The sequence below is a fragment of the Gobius niger genome (assembly GCF_951799975.1).
Source record: "Gobius niger genome assembly, chromosome: 4".
NCBI classification, from domain to species: Eukaryota; Metazoa; Chordata; class Actinopteri; order Gobiiformes; family Gobiidae; genus Gobius; species Gobius niger.
Window position 1 is genome coordinate 29,855,533 of NC_136855.1, and position 18,170 is coordinate 29,873,702.

The 18,170-nt window shown below is 42.0% G+C and overlaps 1 protein-coding gene across 4 annotated transcripts in view; it reads left to right on the top strand.

Moving 5' to 3' along the window:
• phkb (phosphorylase kinase, beta) overlaps positions 1-18,170 on the top strand; it is a 106,901-nt gene that overhangs the window by 25,232 nt on the left and 63,499 nt on the right. For all 4 annotated transcript variants that reach the window (XM_079554679.1, XM_079554677.1, XM_079554678.1 and 1 more), the window contains 3 exons: positions 2,537-2,652; positions 11,026-11,089; positions 16,789-16,884. In XM_079554679.1, the coding sequence (XP_079410805.1) occupies positions 2,537-2,652; positions 11,026-11,089; positions 16,789-16,884 (276 nt within the window). The remainder of the gene's footprint in view (positions 1-2,536; positions 2,653-11,025; positions 11,090-16,788; positions 16,885-18,170) is intronic.

The following is an 18,170-nucleotide window of genomic DNA, read 5'->3' on the forward strand; positions in this document are numbered from 1 at the left end:
ATGTGACACTGCTCCCTCAAAATCCAAGTGTTAGACTGGAGTGCTTTGGAGAGCCATTAGAACATCACCTAAATCCCCTTCAGTCATCCCAGAACATCCTTTGCAAAATCCCTGCACACTTTTATAGCTCAACTACTCTTTGCTCGTGAAACGCTGATGTCTAAATATCCTTGTAGGAGTCAAACCAATATCGTTGAACAGTATATGACAAGGTTTTAAACTTGAGTGTTGGTATTCATTCACTTTTTATGTACAAACTATTATAAAACAAGGCGGTGGGGCTGTTACACTTGTTTTTACCGTGCACCCCAGAGGAGCAGTTCAACTTCATTAATTCTGTTGGTTTTATTGTCAACTCGTTCACAGCTCCACTTAGGGCCACAGAGCGCTGAAACCAAGACCATTTGTTTATTTACTAGATTGGACTTATTTTAGGAAAGTGGGGACTGGGTAAAGCTTTACACCAGCAACCAATTAGTCTGTGCAGGCTTGACTTTGTTTACCCCAAGAGCTTCTCTAATAACCACTCATTTTTGTCCATTCCTCAACCCCCCGATGGCAGAACAAATTGACAGTGTAACTTTTTATGAGGGCAAGCCTATTTATGCTGCAGGCTTAATTTGCATATTAAAAACCCCAGATTATTGCATTGCATAATTAAAACTGAAGTGGCTTTTTGCATTCCCTCCCACTCCTATCGCCTACTGTACGCGCTCGGACTTGTGATTGGGAATGCCTGTTGAAATGCCAAACTAATCACATTATTACAGCATGGTTTATTAGCGCGTTGTTAGTTGTCACTGTTTGTGAAGTCGGACGGCGTGCGCCTGGCCGAGCCGGTAGCTGCATTGCAGTATTTTTCTTGAGATGCTATAGGAAGGCTGTTTGTCCTCTGAGAAGATGCTCTATCGACCTCCTTCCTGATGCCATTTGCAGTTCCATGCAGCATGAAATGAAGCATCTCATTAGGTGCCGTGTGTCTCTGTGTGTGGTTTCTCCTTGTTATACAAGTGTACATGGTTTTCACATAGGAGACTGCAGCATCACTCACTGAAGTTCTACAACACTGAATAAATGAGGTACCATGGTGAATTGATTTTAGAAGTTGTAGTAAAAAGCGGCATCTGAAGTTAAGCCTAATTATGACCTAATAATTAATACACAAATGACTGGATTTATCCTAATAAAACTTGATAATGGACTGTAACTGCACTGGGTTTTAGCAAACACAGAAACTCATTTTCCTAAAGTGATAAGTGATGAAAAAAGAAAAAAAAAATCTCTATTTAAATAGTCCAAATTTGAATAATGTGTTTGTTTTACTTTGACCTGAGAGCCTGTCATTTAGGACTGTATTTTACATGGAGTTATTCTGTGGCTAATGTAGCCACTCCTGGGCAGGGAGAGTTTCCGAGGAGTGTAGAGAAAGATAGATCCGTTTAGCCAGTGGGAAGTCACATTCATTAAGATACCATTAAGATACTAAAAAGTCCCCCTCATTAATCACTGTTCTCATAAACTCCCAAAAAGGAGCCGAGGCAAACACCTCGCTCTCCCTCTCTTCCTGTCCTCCTTCACACTGGCCTATTTACCTCCTCCACAGTCTCTCTATCTCCATCCCAGCCCTTTCCTCCCTCATCTTTCATTTCATCGCTCTCCCCTGCTTTGTCATTTTAGATTAAATTACCCATCAGTCAGGCACACGCACACAAGTGCAGCTACTTCCAGGTCCTTTTTTTAATCATTCAAGGCCCTAAAGTCATCATACATCCGCAGTCTCTCCCTTTCAGCTTGTTTCCCCTATTGATTTGGACATGTCTCCCTGGTCCCATAAAGATCGTGAATTTCAAACTGCCTTTAAGCTGTTTTGGTCAGTTAGTCTCAAAGGCTTTTCATTCTATGGATTTTTTTTTATAATTATAACTGCACATCTTAATGGAGGGACCACTGTACAATTATGTTGAGATGTCATAGATGTTTTACAGAGAGTGGTGGCTACCAAATGGAAAGTAAATGATACAGAAATAACAATTTTCTTTAGAGGCAAGCCAGTTAACTCTGCTGTTTCGCTTGTATAACTGAGCTTCAATTGAAAACGGATTCACTCACACAGGTCACTAATTAAAGCAGTGTTTTGGAGGTTGCTTTGCCCTTCAGCTTTGATGAGGAGTGTGCCGAGTTTACTCTATAACCTCCGTAATGAAACTGAGGGTTACCTGCTTCGCCGCTGATCAATATTAAAGGTCGCCCATTATTGTTGATTATTGCGCAGATGTAACTGGGTGACATTTAGTGGAGACAGTTTGACTGCTTCAAGCGCATATCCTAATGGTGTGACTGAACTAGCAACTATCCAGAATGGTTCCTAGATTGGCCTGCTTGGCATTCACCAGTCAGTTGAAATATTATGCCGAATAAGTCCCTATAAATATATTTTATTTATAAGCTATTTCTCAGAGTCATCATAATTGTGCATTTATACCAGGGAATGTCTGCATTATTTATGCCTATTCTTAAACCTGTTTTCTATCTTCAGGTATCCTTCATTCAAAACCTGGTCTTTTGTGTGGAGAGAGCCTACAGAGTTCCAGACTTCGGCATGTGGGAGCGAGGCAGCAAGTACAACAATGGCAGCACAGAGCTTCATTCCAGGTGAATTTTCAGTACATAATACACATATTTACAGCACAATGCAAATATGAAGAAAAATCGATATCCATAAAGGTAACACTGCTGTCTTTCTTTCTCAATATTTTTCTTGTATTAGTTATAAGTACTGTACATCTGCTCCGCTTTTTGACTTTCCCAATGTTCTCTCACAACACAAACTCTGTTTACTGATGTATACAGTTAAAGATTGAAGAAAAACTCCTGGCAGAGTGTAACATGGTTCATTTTTCTGCCTCTGGGCCGACAGGGAGCAGCCTGTTGGAGAAGGAATGGATTCTAGTTTTATATACAGTGAAAGGTCCATAGTTGTGTATTAAGCTATTTATTTGCTGTTACATTTGAGGATTGGGTCCAGCTTTTTGCAGCAGTTGTAGTGGAACTTGTACCAAGAAAAGCTGAAGCACAGTGCTGCTAAAATGTGCCTTAGGATTTCATGTATTATAGATTTAACAAATGCACTTGTGGTGTAGTTAGAAACCATTATCATACGAAACGCATAGGGAAGTCAACATAACATATATAGTAACATACAGAGTTAAAAGGCTCTTCAGGGCACAGAGTGGATTATGCAGTAGTAACAGTGTGACACTACAGGTCTAAATGTAGTGTAGAACATACATACCTACCTACTTACCAACCGACCTACTTGCATACAGGCATGCATGCATACTTACATGCATACATATCTACCGACTTACATACCTACCGTAAATTTCGGCCTATTAAGCGCACCTTACAATAAGCCGCGCCAGCTAAATTTGCAGCCTTGTACACATACAGGCCGCACTCGCATATAAGCCGCAGGTTTTCATAGTGCCGTGCATCCGCTCAGTGCAGAACATGGCACAGATGAGGAGGAAGAGACACCTCATCCCAGAGAAAGGTGCAGTTGCGGGCAGGGGGAGGACGGCAGGGACAGCAGTGATAACCGCCTATAAAAGGCACGCAGAAATGGCTAGTGTAGCCTACCTCAATGGGGAAGTGTAGTGATGTGACGTGTAACCCGTGGCCACATCTCCAGCTCAGATCGCATATGCATTTCTCTGTGTCCTTTCCATGATGAGGGGGTTTATGATGCACAAAATTACCGCTCAAAATCAAAACTACCGGTAGTGTCTTCTTCAGCACATAATCTTTGGCCAAGCCCATCTCACTTTTGCTTTTACTGCTAGAGAGAGCTTCTAGTGCCTGTTAAATTACGGTGTATACTTACATACATACATACATACATACATATTACTGTACTAGCTGAGACCCGGCCTTCGGCCGGGCCTCGCTAGTCTCCACATTTGATATTCTGAGATTATGAGTGATTACAAAGAAATGTCCAACCCGTCACACAGTTCAGCTGTAGACCAGTGGTTCCCAACCCATTCCAAAAACGATGGCCACTACAAATGAGTAAAAGAATGAATGCAAAAAAAAAAGTCAAACAAACTGCAATTGGAGTGTTTGATGCACCCGTACTCCTTGCTTATAAACTACAACGACAATATTTTCGCTAAACTCGGGGAACAGGATTCAAGAGACAGTGGAATAATTATGGAGAAATATTAGGGGTTCAGTTCTAACGGTTTGGTTCACGGTGCAGGACCCGTGGTTGGGTGCATCACGGTAGTGCACAATCCAAAAAATAGTGAGTAGGTGTTGAAATGAAATAGCCTAATGATCGTTGTTAGACAGTATTTATAACCTTACAATAAAATTGGCAATGTTTTCCAAGCTGCTTTAGAATAAAATGTACCTCTGGGCTCAATACGTGAAAGCAAAATAGAAAGCAAATGGTCCAGCAGCAAAGTAAAAAAAAAGATAAAAAGAAAAAAAACTAAGCAGTGCAGGCCATGCGCTCGTTAAGTGGTAGTGTCATTGTCGCTTTTACGCACACGGAGGATAAATCAGTTGGAGCAGCGCGTGTGATTAGAGGCTCGTGTTTGAGCAGGTTTGGGGCGCACACGCACACACATACACACACGCACACACACGCACACATACATACACACACGCACGAACACACACACACACGCGCACACATACAGACGAACGCACACACGCGCACACAGCGCCCTGTTGGGATGCGCACGCGCACACATACATACACACACGCACGAACACACACACATGCGCGCCCACACACATCACCCTGTTTGGATGCGCGCACACGCACGGCAGTCAGATCTCATGCACTCGCGTTTTTGTGACAGCGGGTTGTCCTCGGACAGCAGCACCGCGGTCCATAAGGACCCGTGGCCAATGCACGAGGCCGGTGGGACTCGTCACGTGGGGGCCGGCCGCGGATGTAATAACACCAACCACGCACACACGCAGTACTGTCGCCAGGCTTCCTGGTGTTCCCAAACGGTCTCCCATCCCAGTCCTAACCAGGCCCTTCCCTGCTTAGCATTCGAGGAACGGTCTCCCATCCCAGTTCTAACCAGGCACTTTCCTGCTTAGCTTCAAAGTCGGTATGGGAAATAAACATGGCGGCGCCCAGGCGGCGGCCATTGAGTTAGCGTTTTCTATAATAGATTCCTATTAATAATGCCAAGATGGTGGCGCGCAGAAGCAGCGGCTCGGCTCTCTCACTTGAGACTGTGAGAGGCATACAAGTTTCATTGTACTTGTGTATAATGACAAACAAAGCATTCTAATCTATTACCCCCGTAAGTACATGTTACTGTCCTCATGTCGGTCACAACAGGAAATCGAATTTTGAAGTATTCCTCATATAAGCCTTATTATCGACAGTGGCGCCGATGGTAAAGTGGGTCAACTCATGATCGGAAATTTGGGGGTTCAAATCCTGCCTCCTGAATAAGCACACTGTCGTTGTGTCCTTGTGCAAGACACTTCACTCTCCTTGCCTCCAGTTTCTGCGTTCAACGGTGTATGATTGAGAGTGTGAATGGGTAAGTGGATCCTTGCTGTAAAGCGCTTTGAGTGTCTGATGTAGGTGGAAAATCGCTATATAAGTTGAGTCCATTGACCATTTTACCATTTGTCACAGGTTTTAGGTTCAATGAAAGAGCGGTTCAGGGAGCATGGTACATAGACCTGTCATGAGAACAAAACATGCAAATAAATGTAGATGATCAATACTGTACCCAAATATATATTGTTTATCTGTCATCTATTGACCAAAAAGTCAATATAGTTATTATTGTGACTGGCCTAATGAATGATTAGCCAGACTAAAATCACAAGTGATATTTAGTCTGGGGACCACCAATTCATTTTCTCGTAGGAGAGGTGTGGTTTACGATCGTCCATAGCCGTTTATTGGGCGCTACAAATGTCTATCATGCGTCTGCACGTAGCACAGCCAATTGTATCATCGTATCTGATGACGTATGACGCACCCCCTGTAAACCTTCGAGCTAATATATTTAGAACACGGCCTAAAGCTTGATCAAAAAATAGCGTTGCGTCTGCTGCTGTCATGTTTGATCCGTAAATTATTATTATTATTTTTTCCGGAAATAAACTACAAGCTTCCGTATATCGAATAGCTCATCATCATCTTGCCGTCCCTCCTCATTCTGTGATTGGTTTCCAAATCCATGCGAAAACTTCGGCCATGGTCCCCAGGCTGTTGTGCAGTTCGAAATGATTCGAGCTCAGACAGCAGCATGGCGTTAGCCAGGTTAATGAATGATACATAATTTCCACACATTGGCCACCACAGAGTCCAAACCTTCACCCCTTTGAGAGTCTTTGAGATGTGCTTGAGAAGTCCAATCTCGTCATATCTTGCAGGGTTGGGCCTTGTTACCACCTGGATGGGAGACCGTGGGGTAATACCAGGTTGCGTAATGGGTGTTTAAATGGTTGGTGGTGGTAGTCAGAGGGTCCGTTGGCGCAGATGTGTGCAGCCGCGCTTCTTTTGCTGTACATAAGTAGTTTGATTGTGAGGTGAGGTGGCTTATTTACAAGAAAACAAGTATAATGGTGTGGCTGATGCACTCCCTGGCTAAAATGTAGTTAGTGCAATGCTGCTTTTAATTCTTGAATAAACACTAAGTAAATAAGCTTTTTAAATGTAAAAGTAGGATGAATATATTTGCTTAAAGCCACATTATTTATCCTGTTACGTTGGTTTTAATTTGATGCCTAAAAAAACAAATTAATTACTTGCTTTTTTAAATGAGCATGCAGCAGAATGTTTTTGAAATTACAGCTATTTTGTCAGAGCTGACATATTAATCAACCAAAGAGGATTTTCAAAAACATGAAAAGGAAATCGTTGTGAATTACATCATTCTTTCACCAGAATAAAGGCCTATTGTTCCAGAGGTCACAAGTCACTGACACAGGGATCATTCTCTGTGTAATTGTGAGCTTTATCCTGTCAATATCTCAACAAAGGCAATTACAAACATCTTGGCTGAGTCTACCATCAATTTGCTGCAATGCTTAGCAGCAAACCTGGCAGCAATTGAGCAACTCGGTGGAGATAATTAAGTGCAGTCTGATTAAAATGTGTTTCTTCAAAGCTGAAAGGAGTTTGTATTGTAACAATTACCACCATTATACAAATTAAACTTTTTAGTTTGTCTTTGATAAAATTGGTCACAGTATTTCATCGATTGTATTAACATGGGTAGAATATTATTTATATTTCAAAAGTTGGTCCAAAGAAACAGCTAATAAAAAAATATAAGAAAGGTTTAACTTTCCATCCATCCATCCATTTTCTTCCGCTTTATCCGGGGCCGGGTCGCAGAGGCAGTAGTCTCAGCAGAGATGCCCAGACTTCCCGGTCCACACACACCTCCTCCAGCTGTTCTGGGGGGCCCTGAGGCAACACCATGCCAGCTCAGAGACATAGTCCCTTCAGCATGTCCTGGGTCTTCCACAAGGCCTCCTCCGAGAAGGACATGCCTGGAACACCTCCCGAGAGAGGCGACCAGGAGGCATCGGGAACAGATGCCCTAGCCACCTCAGCTGGCTCCTTTCGACGTGGAGGTGCAGCGACTCTACTCTGAGCTCCTCCCGGGTAACTGAGCTCCTCACCCGATCTCGAAGGGTGCGCCCAGCCACCCTGCGAAGGAAACTCATTTCGGCCGCTTGTATCTGCGATCTTGTCCTTTCGGTCATTACCCAAATCTCATGACCATAGGTGAGGGTGGTAACGTAGATCGATCGGTAAATCGAGAGCTTTTCCCCCGACTCAGCTCCCTCTTCACCACGACAGTCTGATACAGCGACCGCATCACTGCCGACGCCGCACCGACCTGTCTATCAATCTCACGCTCCATCCATCCGTCCCTCACTCGTGAACAAGACCCCTAGATACTTGAACTCCTCCACTTGAGGCAAGGGCTCTCCACCGACCTGAAGAGGGGAAGCCACATTTTTCCGGTGGAGAACCATGGCCTCAGATTTGGAGGTGCTGATCCTATTCATGCTTCACACTCGGCTGCAAACCGTCCCAGTGCGTGCTGAAAGTCCTGATTTGATGAAGCCAACAGAATAACATCTTCTGTAAACAGCAGAGATGAGATCCTGAGGTTCCCTAATTTCAAGTTCCATTTATTTACTCGAGTAAATGTGGGTCCGAACAGTAATTTAAGTGTGTAAACAAATGAAAAATGATAAACAAAACACAACTACACAACCGCCATCAGAGAAAGGGCAGCACTGTTTGAAAAGATAAGATTTTGAAATCACTGTCCCAAAGCACTGCCTGCCACTGATTAATGGCTCAAGGTCGAATGTTCCTCTTCTCAATCTCTCCGTTTTCTCGATAAAGATCCTCAATTTCTCTCAATGCTTATCTCCGAAACATGTTTTCCTTCTTTCTTGGACAATTCAAAGCTATTGGCAGCAGTCCGCTCAGATACCCCTCAAGTGACAGATAACAACTGCTGTGCCGTCCCCACTGGTCGCGTTGAGGATTACAAGAAGTTGTATAATTCCAATTAGCTGGACATATGCAAATGGTGCACTCATATAAACAAGATTGTGTACAAGATTAAAGTGAACTCTCTTTTTGGCCTAAAAATGGCAGTGGGCGGAAATGTTAAAATAAATTCATTGGAATGAACAGGAAGAGGATGTGCATACTTGTGCCTATTACTCATGTGTCCATATCAAATAAGGTGATTCATTGTGCCAGTGTTGTGTCTATTTTAACCATGAGGAAACATCTTGGGCTAACAAAACAACCACCTGAGTGTGTAGCAAATTGAATCCTCTTAAGTTGTAGCTTTGTCGCATCAGACCAGCCTTTCTCTTCCGTGGACGGCTTTTAACAGCATCAGAAATTCATTGCCAGGCCTTAATTGCCATACTAACAATGCTGTTTTGTTGCACTTTTTTTGTTGTTGTTTTGTTCATACTGTATAAATTAAATGCCATGACGAATATGTCCATTAATAAGGCATAACCCCTTTTAGGAGACAGGATTTTTAATTTATAGATTTGCCCTGTGTCAATTATCATGGTCAGTGTGTTGGAGCGCTATAGAAACAGTTTTTTCATTTATTCATTCTTTAGCAACCTTTTTCCTTGCTGCTAATGAGCAATGACTAGTTAATTGCAAGCCTTATATTGTAAGTGTGTCTCCATTCACATGGGCGACAAGAATAAAGGCTGAGGTCAATGTTATTACTTCAGCGGTAGGTATTCATTCATCCTCTTCCTGACTGTATTGTATGTGGACCGGGGAATTTTATGGTCTTAATGATGGGCAATAATTAGTTGCAGGGCTGTTAAAGACGTGCTGCTCCATGATTCAACCTTGGGTTTCTCCATTCACCTGTATTCAGATTCAAGGGCTTGGAAGGACTGCAAAGAGCTCGAGAAGATTATTAATAATAATGGCTTACACATGTATTACACTTCTCAAGCCTGTGTCACCGAGTTTGTCAAAGCACCACACTGTTGTCATTATTGATTCACTCCATACTTGGTGGTGGTAAGATACTACTGTAGCCACAGCCACCTCTGGGTTAGACTGACTGTAGTGAGGCTGCCAAGCTGCGCCAACGGCTCCTCTGACCACCTCCAACCACTCACTCACATCCTCTCCTGTACATGTTTTGGTGGTAGAGGAACAAAAAAACATAAGCAGACTCAGGAAATACATGCAAACTGCAAACTGCTGCCAGGGATCAAAGACCTTCTAGCTCTGAAGCACAAGCACTGTATACTATTGTTCCGATAAGAAAATGTGTTCTCTGCATTTGACCCATCTTTCAATCCTGCTGGGGCCACCTGTCAGGATGACGACATCCGGGCATCCGGGGCTGGAATACAGAAGATATGCCCCCACTGGAAATTGGGGTTTACAGTTGTGAAGGAGGGATGATGACATCACCCCTCCTTCTTACATCCTAGAAAAAACAGAACACACATTACATAGATTTATTTAATCTCTAAAGGTTTAGCTATACTAATTAGCCATAGCGCTTTATTTTAGACCAATAATAATAATATACAATTATTCTAGTATACCTATTCATTTTTGATGGCACATGTTTGTGGTTGGAACAGGAAACCATTTTGAATGATGTATCTGAAGTAAGAAAATGGACGAAATAAGGAAGTTTGACAAGGCTGACATTTTGACAGCTAGACAACTGGATCAGAGCATCTCGACAAGTGCAGCTCTTGACAGCTCCCTCCAGTTAACCAACATAACCACCTATAAAAGTCCGATACATACAGTGCATGTTCTAACAACCGACTCTCTTCTGTCAAAGTAGATTTTTTGTTGGTTTTGCTCCGTCTATGTAACTGTATTCTAGGTACACTAATATAATTGTGACCGTCCTACGCTCTTAACTCCAGGATAAACAATCTCCAGCAACATTTTCATCATGCCATTCTCTCTCCCCACCTGTCAACTCCCAACTATTGCATCACACCACTGTTTTGCTCCAGTTGCCTTTTTTTCTTTCTTTTTCTCTTTTTACCTCCTGCCTCCTCACTCCATTGTATATCTTCTCCTCTCTGTCTGAGCGGCTGACAGTTCTGCAGACCACTACTGTCTGTGTGCGGCTTTCTCCATTGAATTAGCCCAGCGCTCTCCCCTCTGTATTTAACAATCAATTTTGCATTTACTAATGGCATTGCGGAATTTCTGAAACGTCAGCATATTATCCACTCTGTGCCTCGTCCGTTTTCCTACACAGGGTTGTCGCAAAATGACAAGGAAATTGATTCAACTTTAGTCTTGTTTGCAATTTCTTCTGGCAAAGCCTTTATCCCCGAACAAGAAGCCATTTCATTTTCTAGTGAGACTCGAGAGGCTAAAGATACCCACTGGTGCTTGTTCTTGCCTACGTCTAACTAGCATATTATGTCGCCATAAATCACTGAAGTCGTGCGTGTGTGTCATTTTTCTCTCCGCAGCTCTGTGGGGTTGGCTAAAGCTGCTCTGGAGGCCATCAATGGATTCAACTTGTTTGGAAACCAGGTACTTAAATTATCCACCTACTTCTAAAGGGGTCCCCAGATGCCCATACGTTCCCGTTTTGACTAATTTGGTCACCTTTTGTGCCTCAATGCAGATCGACGGCCTAGATTTTATTTCAAAGACTATAGAGGCACACTGCTCCCCCCATATATTAGTGAAAGGTACAGGGTTTTCTTCCTTAAAACTATAATAATCAGATGTATCTGTCATAATGGTCTCTAACAATGCTATCACATACTTTTCTTGTTACTATTTCGATGAGGAACACTTCATTACACTGTACTAACCAATCTAATTTTTCGAATGATCATCTGCTGTTGATGCTGTACTGTAAACCAATTTAGGCCAGCAGTCCTATACTTAATCCTTTAAGTCGTTGTGTCCTTGTACAAGGCACTTTACCCGCCTTACCTGTGGGAGTGTGGTGTGTGAGTGAGTAGTTAGTGGTTTCTACTCCTTGAGTCGTTCATTTATACTCCGAGTGCCCCCCACCTCGAGGCTCTTGCCAATATTATTACAAAATGACCGAATTAATTAAGAAGTGTTTTATAGTGTGTTGTGTTCAAAATGAAGCTAAAATACTCTCAAAATCAAACCTTTAACTGAAAGACATATAAAAATGTATATTGAAATTCATTTCAGTTTCAGTGGTTATAGGAAGAATAGTCTCTCTTTCAGGTTGCAAAGGGGCAATGCATTTCCAGAAATTCTCCGGAGACTTTCAAAGAGAACTTAAGCTTGGAAGCTTTGGGAAAAATATATATACATATATGATCTTAGTTTAGTTGGTCACTTTGTAATGATTTTGACAAGATCCTCTACTCGAAAACTTTAGCAATAGGCTACTCTGTTTGTCAGGCTTGTATCTCTACTCTATCGCTGCAAGTTTAATTTATTATTGCATGCTAGGGCTCTCTTTCCGTCTCTCTTTTTCTATCTTGTGTCCTCAGTCTAATGTCCCTTGCCAATTGATGAAGTGGCACTTATTGCTTAGAGTGTTCTTATTGCTTTGGATTTCTATAATCGTAATGCATGTGCTATTTCCATGTGCGCTTTCAAAAGCCTATAATGTCCAATATTTTTTGCATCACTTAGGCATTCTTGTGTCACTGATTGTGGATATTCATTCCTTTAATTGCATCATGCATTTGGAGTATTGTCACATTAACCCGGATAGTCGTGTCAAAACCCCATGTATTATATCAAAGTGACGGGAGATAAAAATGTCAGTGCAAAGAATAGAAATAATGTTGAGCCGTCCTTGCCATTGTTCTTTATAAAAGTATTTCAAAACGGCCTTTAGTCTTTGCTATTGCTAAAGGATTGTCATTTATGCCTAGTTATTTCTCCACGACGTCCAAACGGCTCTAAACGTTTCCCTCAGCAGTTTGTTTTTGACTCAGCAACTTTGTGCTCTGTCAGACTGTGATTGATGATGGTGCTTGAGTCACGGATTCATTCCAATTCTATTGCATTCTAAGCCGCGTCCATTAGCGGAAATATGTGGAGATTTACGATTTTTATATGTATATAGTTTTTGCATCTTTCTGAATGTCTGAGCCATTCATTACACTTGCTAATGGGTTGGAAAATGAATCCCACCACTTACACCAACTCCTGTCTTATTATTTCTCCCTCACTTCACCCAGAATAGCTTTCTCAGCCCCACATAACGTGTATGCGGCTGGAGAGCTTTACACCTGCTCGTATGGGGGCTGTTAGGTTGAGTGCATATTGAAGTCTGAGCTTCTTTGATCATCTCTGAAATGAGGCCTTTAACCGAGCACAGCAATAGATTTTGCTCCCCCCTTCAATCTTGCTGAAAGTAGCACTTGGTAAAGGTGTCTTCTTGATGATCCATGTTGTTCCCTTTGTGGCAAGGAGAGCAATGCAAGTCGAGCCATCCACTTGCTCATTAATGATCGCTATCAATCTTTCTGTTTCCCCAGATAGCTCTTATGCTTCCAACACCAAATCCCCAAAAGTCTTTAAAGTGAAGCATTTTCCGCATTCGGCGTTCTCTCTTTACACCGTCTACACAGCGAGTGCCGACTGGCCTTTGTGCTGCTGAAATGGAAACGTGCCAGTCGTGTGAATGCAAGATTTTGTAACCGTGATCTCTTGGTTTCTCCCCGTGACAGCCTGAGCGTGGCTGGTAAGATTGATCTTGCCGGGAGAAGAATCCTTGAGCTTTTTAAAGTCTGTCGTTAAATTCACAGGGCTGTGTAAACACGGCTGAACAATCAAATCCTCACAGGTTGCCTCACTCCATCCAGGGACTTGTCGTCTAATTCACACCCATTTGATGGAGGGATACAGTGGAGGAGACTCAATGGACCCGAAATATTGCTTTTACCTTTGGTCGGCTCATATTGTGCAGCTGAGACATTTTTTCAAGAAGTGATATGCGAAAGACTAATACTTTGCAACACTTGGATTCAGACAATAGTCATGAAAAATTACATATTGGCTGTTCATCCTACAGTGTTTCCCAACCAGGGGTACTGGAATTGCTTCAGATTAAAATATTCATTTCAAAGGAATGTTAGTTTTAATTATGTCTTCAGTTAAAGGTTTGGTTTTGAGAGTATTTTAGCTTCATTTTGAGCACAACACACTATTAACCTCACCTGAACCAAGCACATTTTCTCCAGTTTGGCATTGCAGAAATCTAAAAACTTCTTGGCCAAAACTTAACAAAACAGCAACAAAAGAGTGACGAAAAACATGCCTAAAAAGTGACAAAAACAAAACAAAAATAGTGATGGCAAAGTGATGACAAAGCCACAAAAAAGTGACAAAAAAAGCAACAAAGAAGCAACAAAAGAGCATCAAAAACGTGCCAGAAGTGCAACAATAACACAACAAAAAAGTGACAAAAGAGCAGCACAAAGTGACAAAAACACAAACACAAAAAAAGAGAAGAAAATGTGACAAAAAAGCTGCAATCTGTTTTGTGAGCCTCAGCTATCAAGTTAGTCATTACACTGTTGCTCCGCAGTCGAGAAGCTTTTGGATTTGGGTAAAGCCGATGCAAGTTGGTCATTTTATGCTCACTACTGCCACCTTAGGTCTTACGTGTAACTGCAGGTTCTATATTAAGCTCGTGCATGACGGCACTTCAGACCCGAATTAATACCTTTCTGAGTGACAGTGCAGCATTTTAGAGGCAGTTGTGGTGAACAGGTCTGAGCTCATTCTACACATGAGGACATGGATGGAACATATAGGGGGAGGAAAATACATAATTTTTCAATTTTTAAACCCTGTATAGTCCCTTTAAGGGGGGGGGTAAGAGGTTGAACACTGAATGATCTTAGTTTAGTTGGTCACTTTGTAATGATTTTGACAAGATCCTCTACTCGAAAACTTTAGCAATAGGCTACTCTGTTTGTCAGGCTTGTATCTCTACTCTATCGCTGCAAGTTTAATTTATTATTGCATGCTAGGGCTCTCTTTCCGTCTCTCTTTTTCTATCTTGTGTCCTCAGTCTAATGTCCCTTGCCAATTGATGAAGTGGCACTTATTGCTTAGAGTGTTCTTATTGCTTTGGATTTCTATAATCGTATTGCATGTGCTATTTCCATGTGCGCTTTCAAAAGCCTATAATGTCCAATATTTTTTGCATCACTTGTGTAACTGATTGTTGTGACTGTGGATATTCATTCCTTTATTGGTGGTTCCCTGTCTTTTTTGCCCATCCGAAATCCTCAAATACGTAGCTTCTATGCCCTGATCATTATGACATGATATGGTAAACTGTTAGATCCCTATGCAGTGAGGAACTAAGGTTCAGAGCTGTTTTCCCAATCCGGCTGTTTCATAAAAACTACATCACCCATATAGTACTGGACTACAAACAACACTCCATCTGCAGCCACTGGCTTTAATTACTCAAACATGAACCACAATAACAATATGAAGCCCTACAGAAAACAGACGACGATAAAAAGCTGTTTCAGACTTCCCTTCCACAGATTCAGCTTCATCACAAATAAAATGCTCTGGTCAAATATTCCACCAAATCCTGTCCTTTGGTTCATCGTCAGAGAAAGATTCTCCATTAACACGTACGGTTAGGTCTGCAAAAGCCATTTAGGCCATTTATTGAGGCGGCTCTCACAGTGACATGTGACGGTGCTGAGGTGACTCTAACATTTATTTTGTCACTTTTATGAAGTTTGGCTTTTGCAGAATGTTTTTTAAATAATAATAATTATTGTGCACCTGTCAATCAACAGTGGTTGCACATGAAGAATCACTCGAGATGGGGTGGGGGGATTGGCGGCGCATTGGCTTATGGGATGGCACATAGCTCCTTATTGCTGGTAAGGGACCACCAGAGGTCCCTATGCTTAAGGAGGTATGATAGGAAGCACTGAGGCTCCTTTCCCTAACTCTATCCTAACTAACAACCCTACTTGGACTCTTCTTCCGTTTTGGTCTTAGACCTCTTACTTAATTTACTGGTTTCGGCTCCAGCCTTTGTCTCGCGTACCTCTTGAGTCGTTCATTTATACTCCAGGTTCCCCTTACCTCGAAGATTGTGTTCAAGCTAAAATGAAGCTAAAATACTCATAAATTAACAATGTGACTGAAAAACATAGTTAAAACTAACTAACTATAACTTATCTTTATAAATGAATATGGAAATTCTACTCAGTTTCCCCGTACCCCTGTTTGGGAAACACTTCTTTAAACACATCAAAATAATAATCAGTCCATCTGGCTCAAACAAATGCAGACTATTTGGCTTGCTATCGTGTATTGAGAATAACTTGGCAAACAAACAGCTGCTATTGTAACTACTTGCTGATTCACAAAGGGAGTTTTTAAGCGCATATTGGCTTCTGCAATGCATATATTGCCAACTGTACTATAATCCTGACCTCCACTACAGGCTTCCTTTTCGTAAGTCAGTAGTGAATGACAAGGCCAATTTTGTAGTACCCACAGCATACAACACAATAAATATTTCCACTTCTGTTCATTTCTGTACATCATTGCAATAGCACAGTGCTGAGAAGCAGGAATTACTAAGCTAGAGACCCAGCACGCCTTTCATAAGCTCTCTCAAGGTCGAACGAATCGCAAGGTAAAGTAAAATTACTTTCCTTCTCGCTTTTTACTCCGCTGACGCAACATTAGAAAAGGCTGAAGTGAGACGTCCACTTTTCTGACAGCTCTCTACATCAGTGGCCTGCGATCCACTGAACTGCGCTGGGAAATATTGCTGATTTGACTAAAACCTCTTGCTAACCCGACCAGTTTCAAAAAATATATATACTTCGGGTGATGCATAATACATTTGGGTTGCATTAAAAAGTGCTCGGACGGAGGTTGACTGATGGAGAGAAGCGGACTAGCACTGGTAAATGTTGTGACCACTTCCCGAGCTAAGTGCATTGAAAAGCGTTAGCCCTCCCACTGCTGCGCTGAAGTGTGCCTTTGTTGGCACCACTTCAGTTTTGTACAAGCGACTCTCTATTTTGTGTTTGTCAAGCCCTCCTACACTGTGCTGAAATAAAATGTCGACTGCATAACACATGTTTGTCAAAAGACGCGATGGACTAACATGCGTCTTTGTTGTCGTCTTTGTTTGTTGAAATTGTTGTTGAAATACACCGTTGCTGTGATGATGTTTTACTAAATTGCATGGGTGGTAATAACTGCACTTGTTGGTGTGCTTTGCTCTGCAGGGATGCTCTTGGTCGGTGATATTTGTGGATTTGGACGCCCACAACAGGAACCGACAAACGCTGTGCTCCTTGCTGCCCCGGGAGTCTCGCTCACATGTAAGTTCTTCTTTTGCGGTTTTATGTAATATGTATTTGTGCTAAAAAAGGTTAACCAAAGAAAAACGTGAAATTAAAGTGTTTTTCATACAATTCTTAAATTGAGGGAGAAGAATCAAAATGCCTTGATCACCCTTATTCCTCTTTCATGTAATTACACTGCCTCACAAAAGAAAGTGGCCACCTGGCTTTAACTGCTCTGATGTTGGGTTTCTGGAGTTGGTCAGGTCTCGGTTCAGCAACACGTTGTTCCCAAATAATGAGATTAGCTGAACATCCAAAGCAGATTATTCCATCAACTCATTTCTTCTTCCCTGATGGCACGGACATTATTCCAAGATGACAATGCCAGGAGTGGTTCAGGGAGAACGAGACATCATTGTCCCGCATGGATTGGCTATTTCAGAATCCAGACCTTAAAACCCCATTGAGAATCTTTGGGATGTGCTGGAGAGGGTTTTTCTCAGTGGTCACACAATCACTCTTCATCATCAATACAAGATCCTGGTGAAAAATGAATACAACTCTGGATCTTTTGGCAAGCTTATTCAATCAATCTTTATTTATATAGCACTTTTCATGCATTTCATGTAACACAAAGTGCTTTACAGATTTAAAAAACACTCTCCCCACCCACCTCCCCAGAGACACATCACACAAGTACATCACACACACTCAACGTAAAACAATGGACGCCAATGGACATAAGGCTGAGGTAAGGCTGCGTACAGAGAAACCAGGCAAGGAAACACCATCCAAGGAGCCGTCTGCATCGGGAGCGGCGCCTCGGCTGCAGCCACAGGGCACCAACACAGGGTGCCCAGACAAGGCGCGGTAAAAACACCACCTTTCCATCCAGACCCCCACTGGACAGCACCCCAGCAGCCACAGCCAATCACCGCTCCCGAGGCAGACGGCTCCTCCAGAGGAAACTGGGAGAGCATAAAATTGGTTAAAATAAATAAAAAGTAAAATCAAATAATAGGATCACTAAAATAAGACCAAGAGGTAAAATTCATAAATGCAAAATAAATGTTGATAACAACTAGAAATGCAATGGCTGCGCCATTGCGATTGACTGCGGAATTGCGGGAAGCGAATGCAGAAATTGCATAAACTGTTCAAATGCATAAATTGCTTAATTTGCATAATCTTATTTGTATAAACTGATAAAATGCATAAAATGTCATGTTGCATGAACTGTATAAACTGCATAAAGTGGTAAAATGCATGAATGGGTTAATTTGCATAAATTATGTAAATTGCATAAACTCTTTAAAATTCAT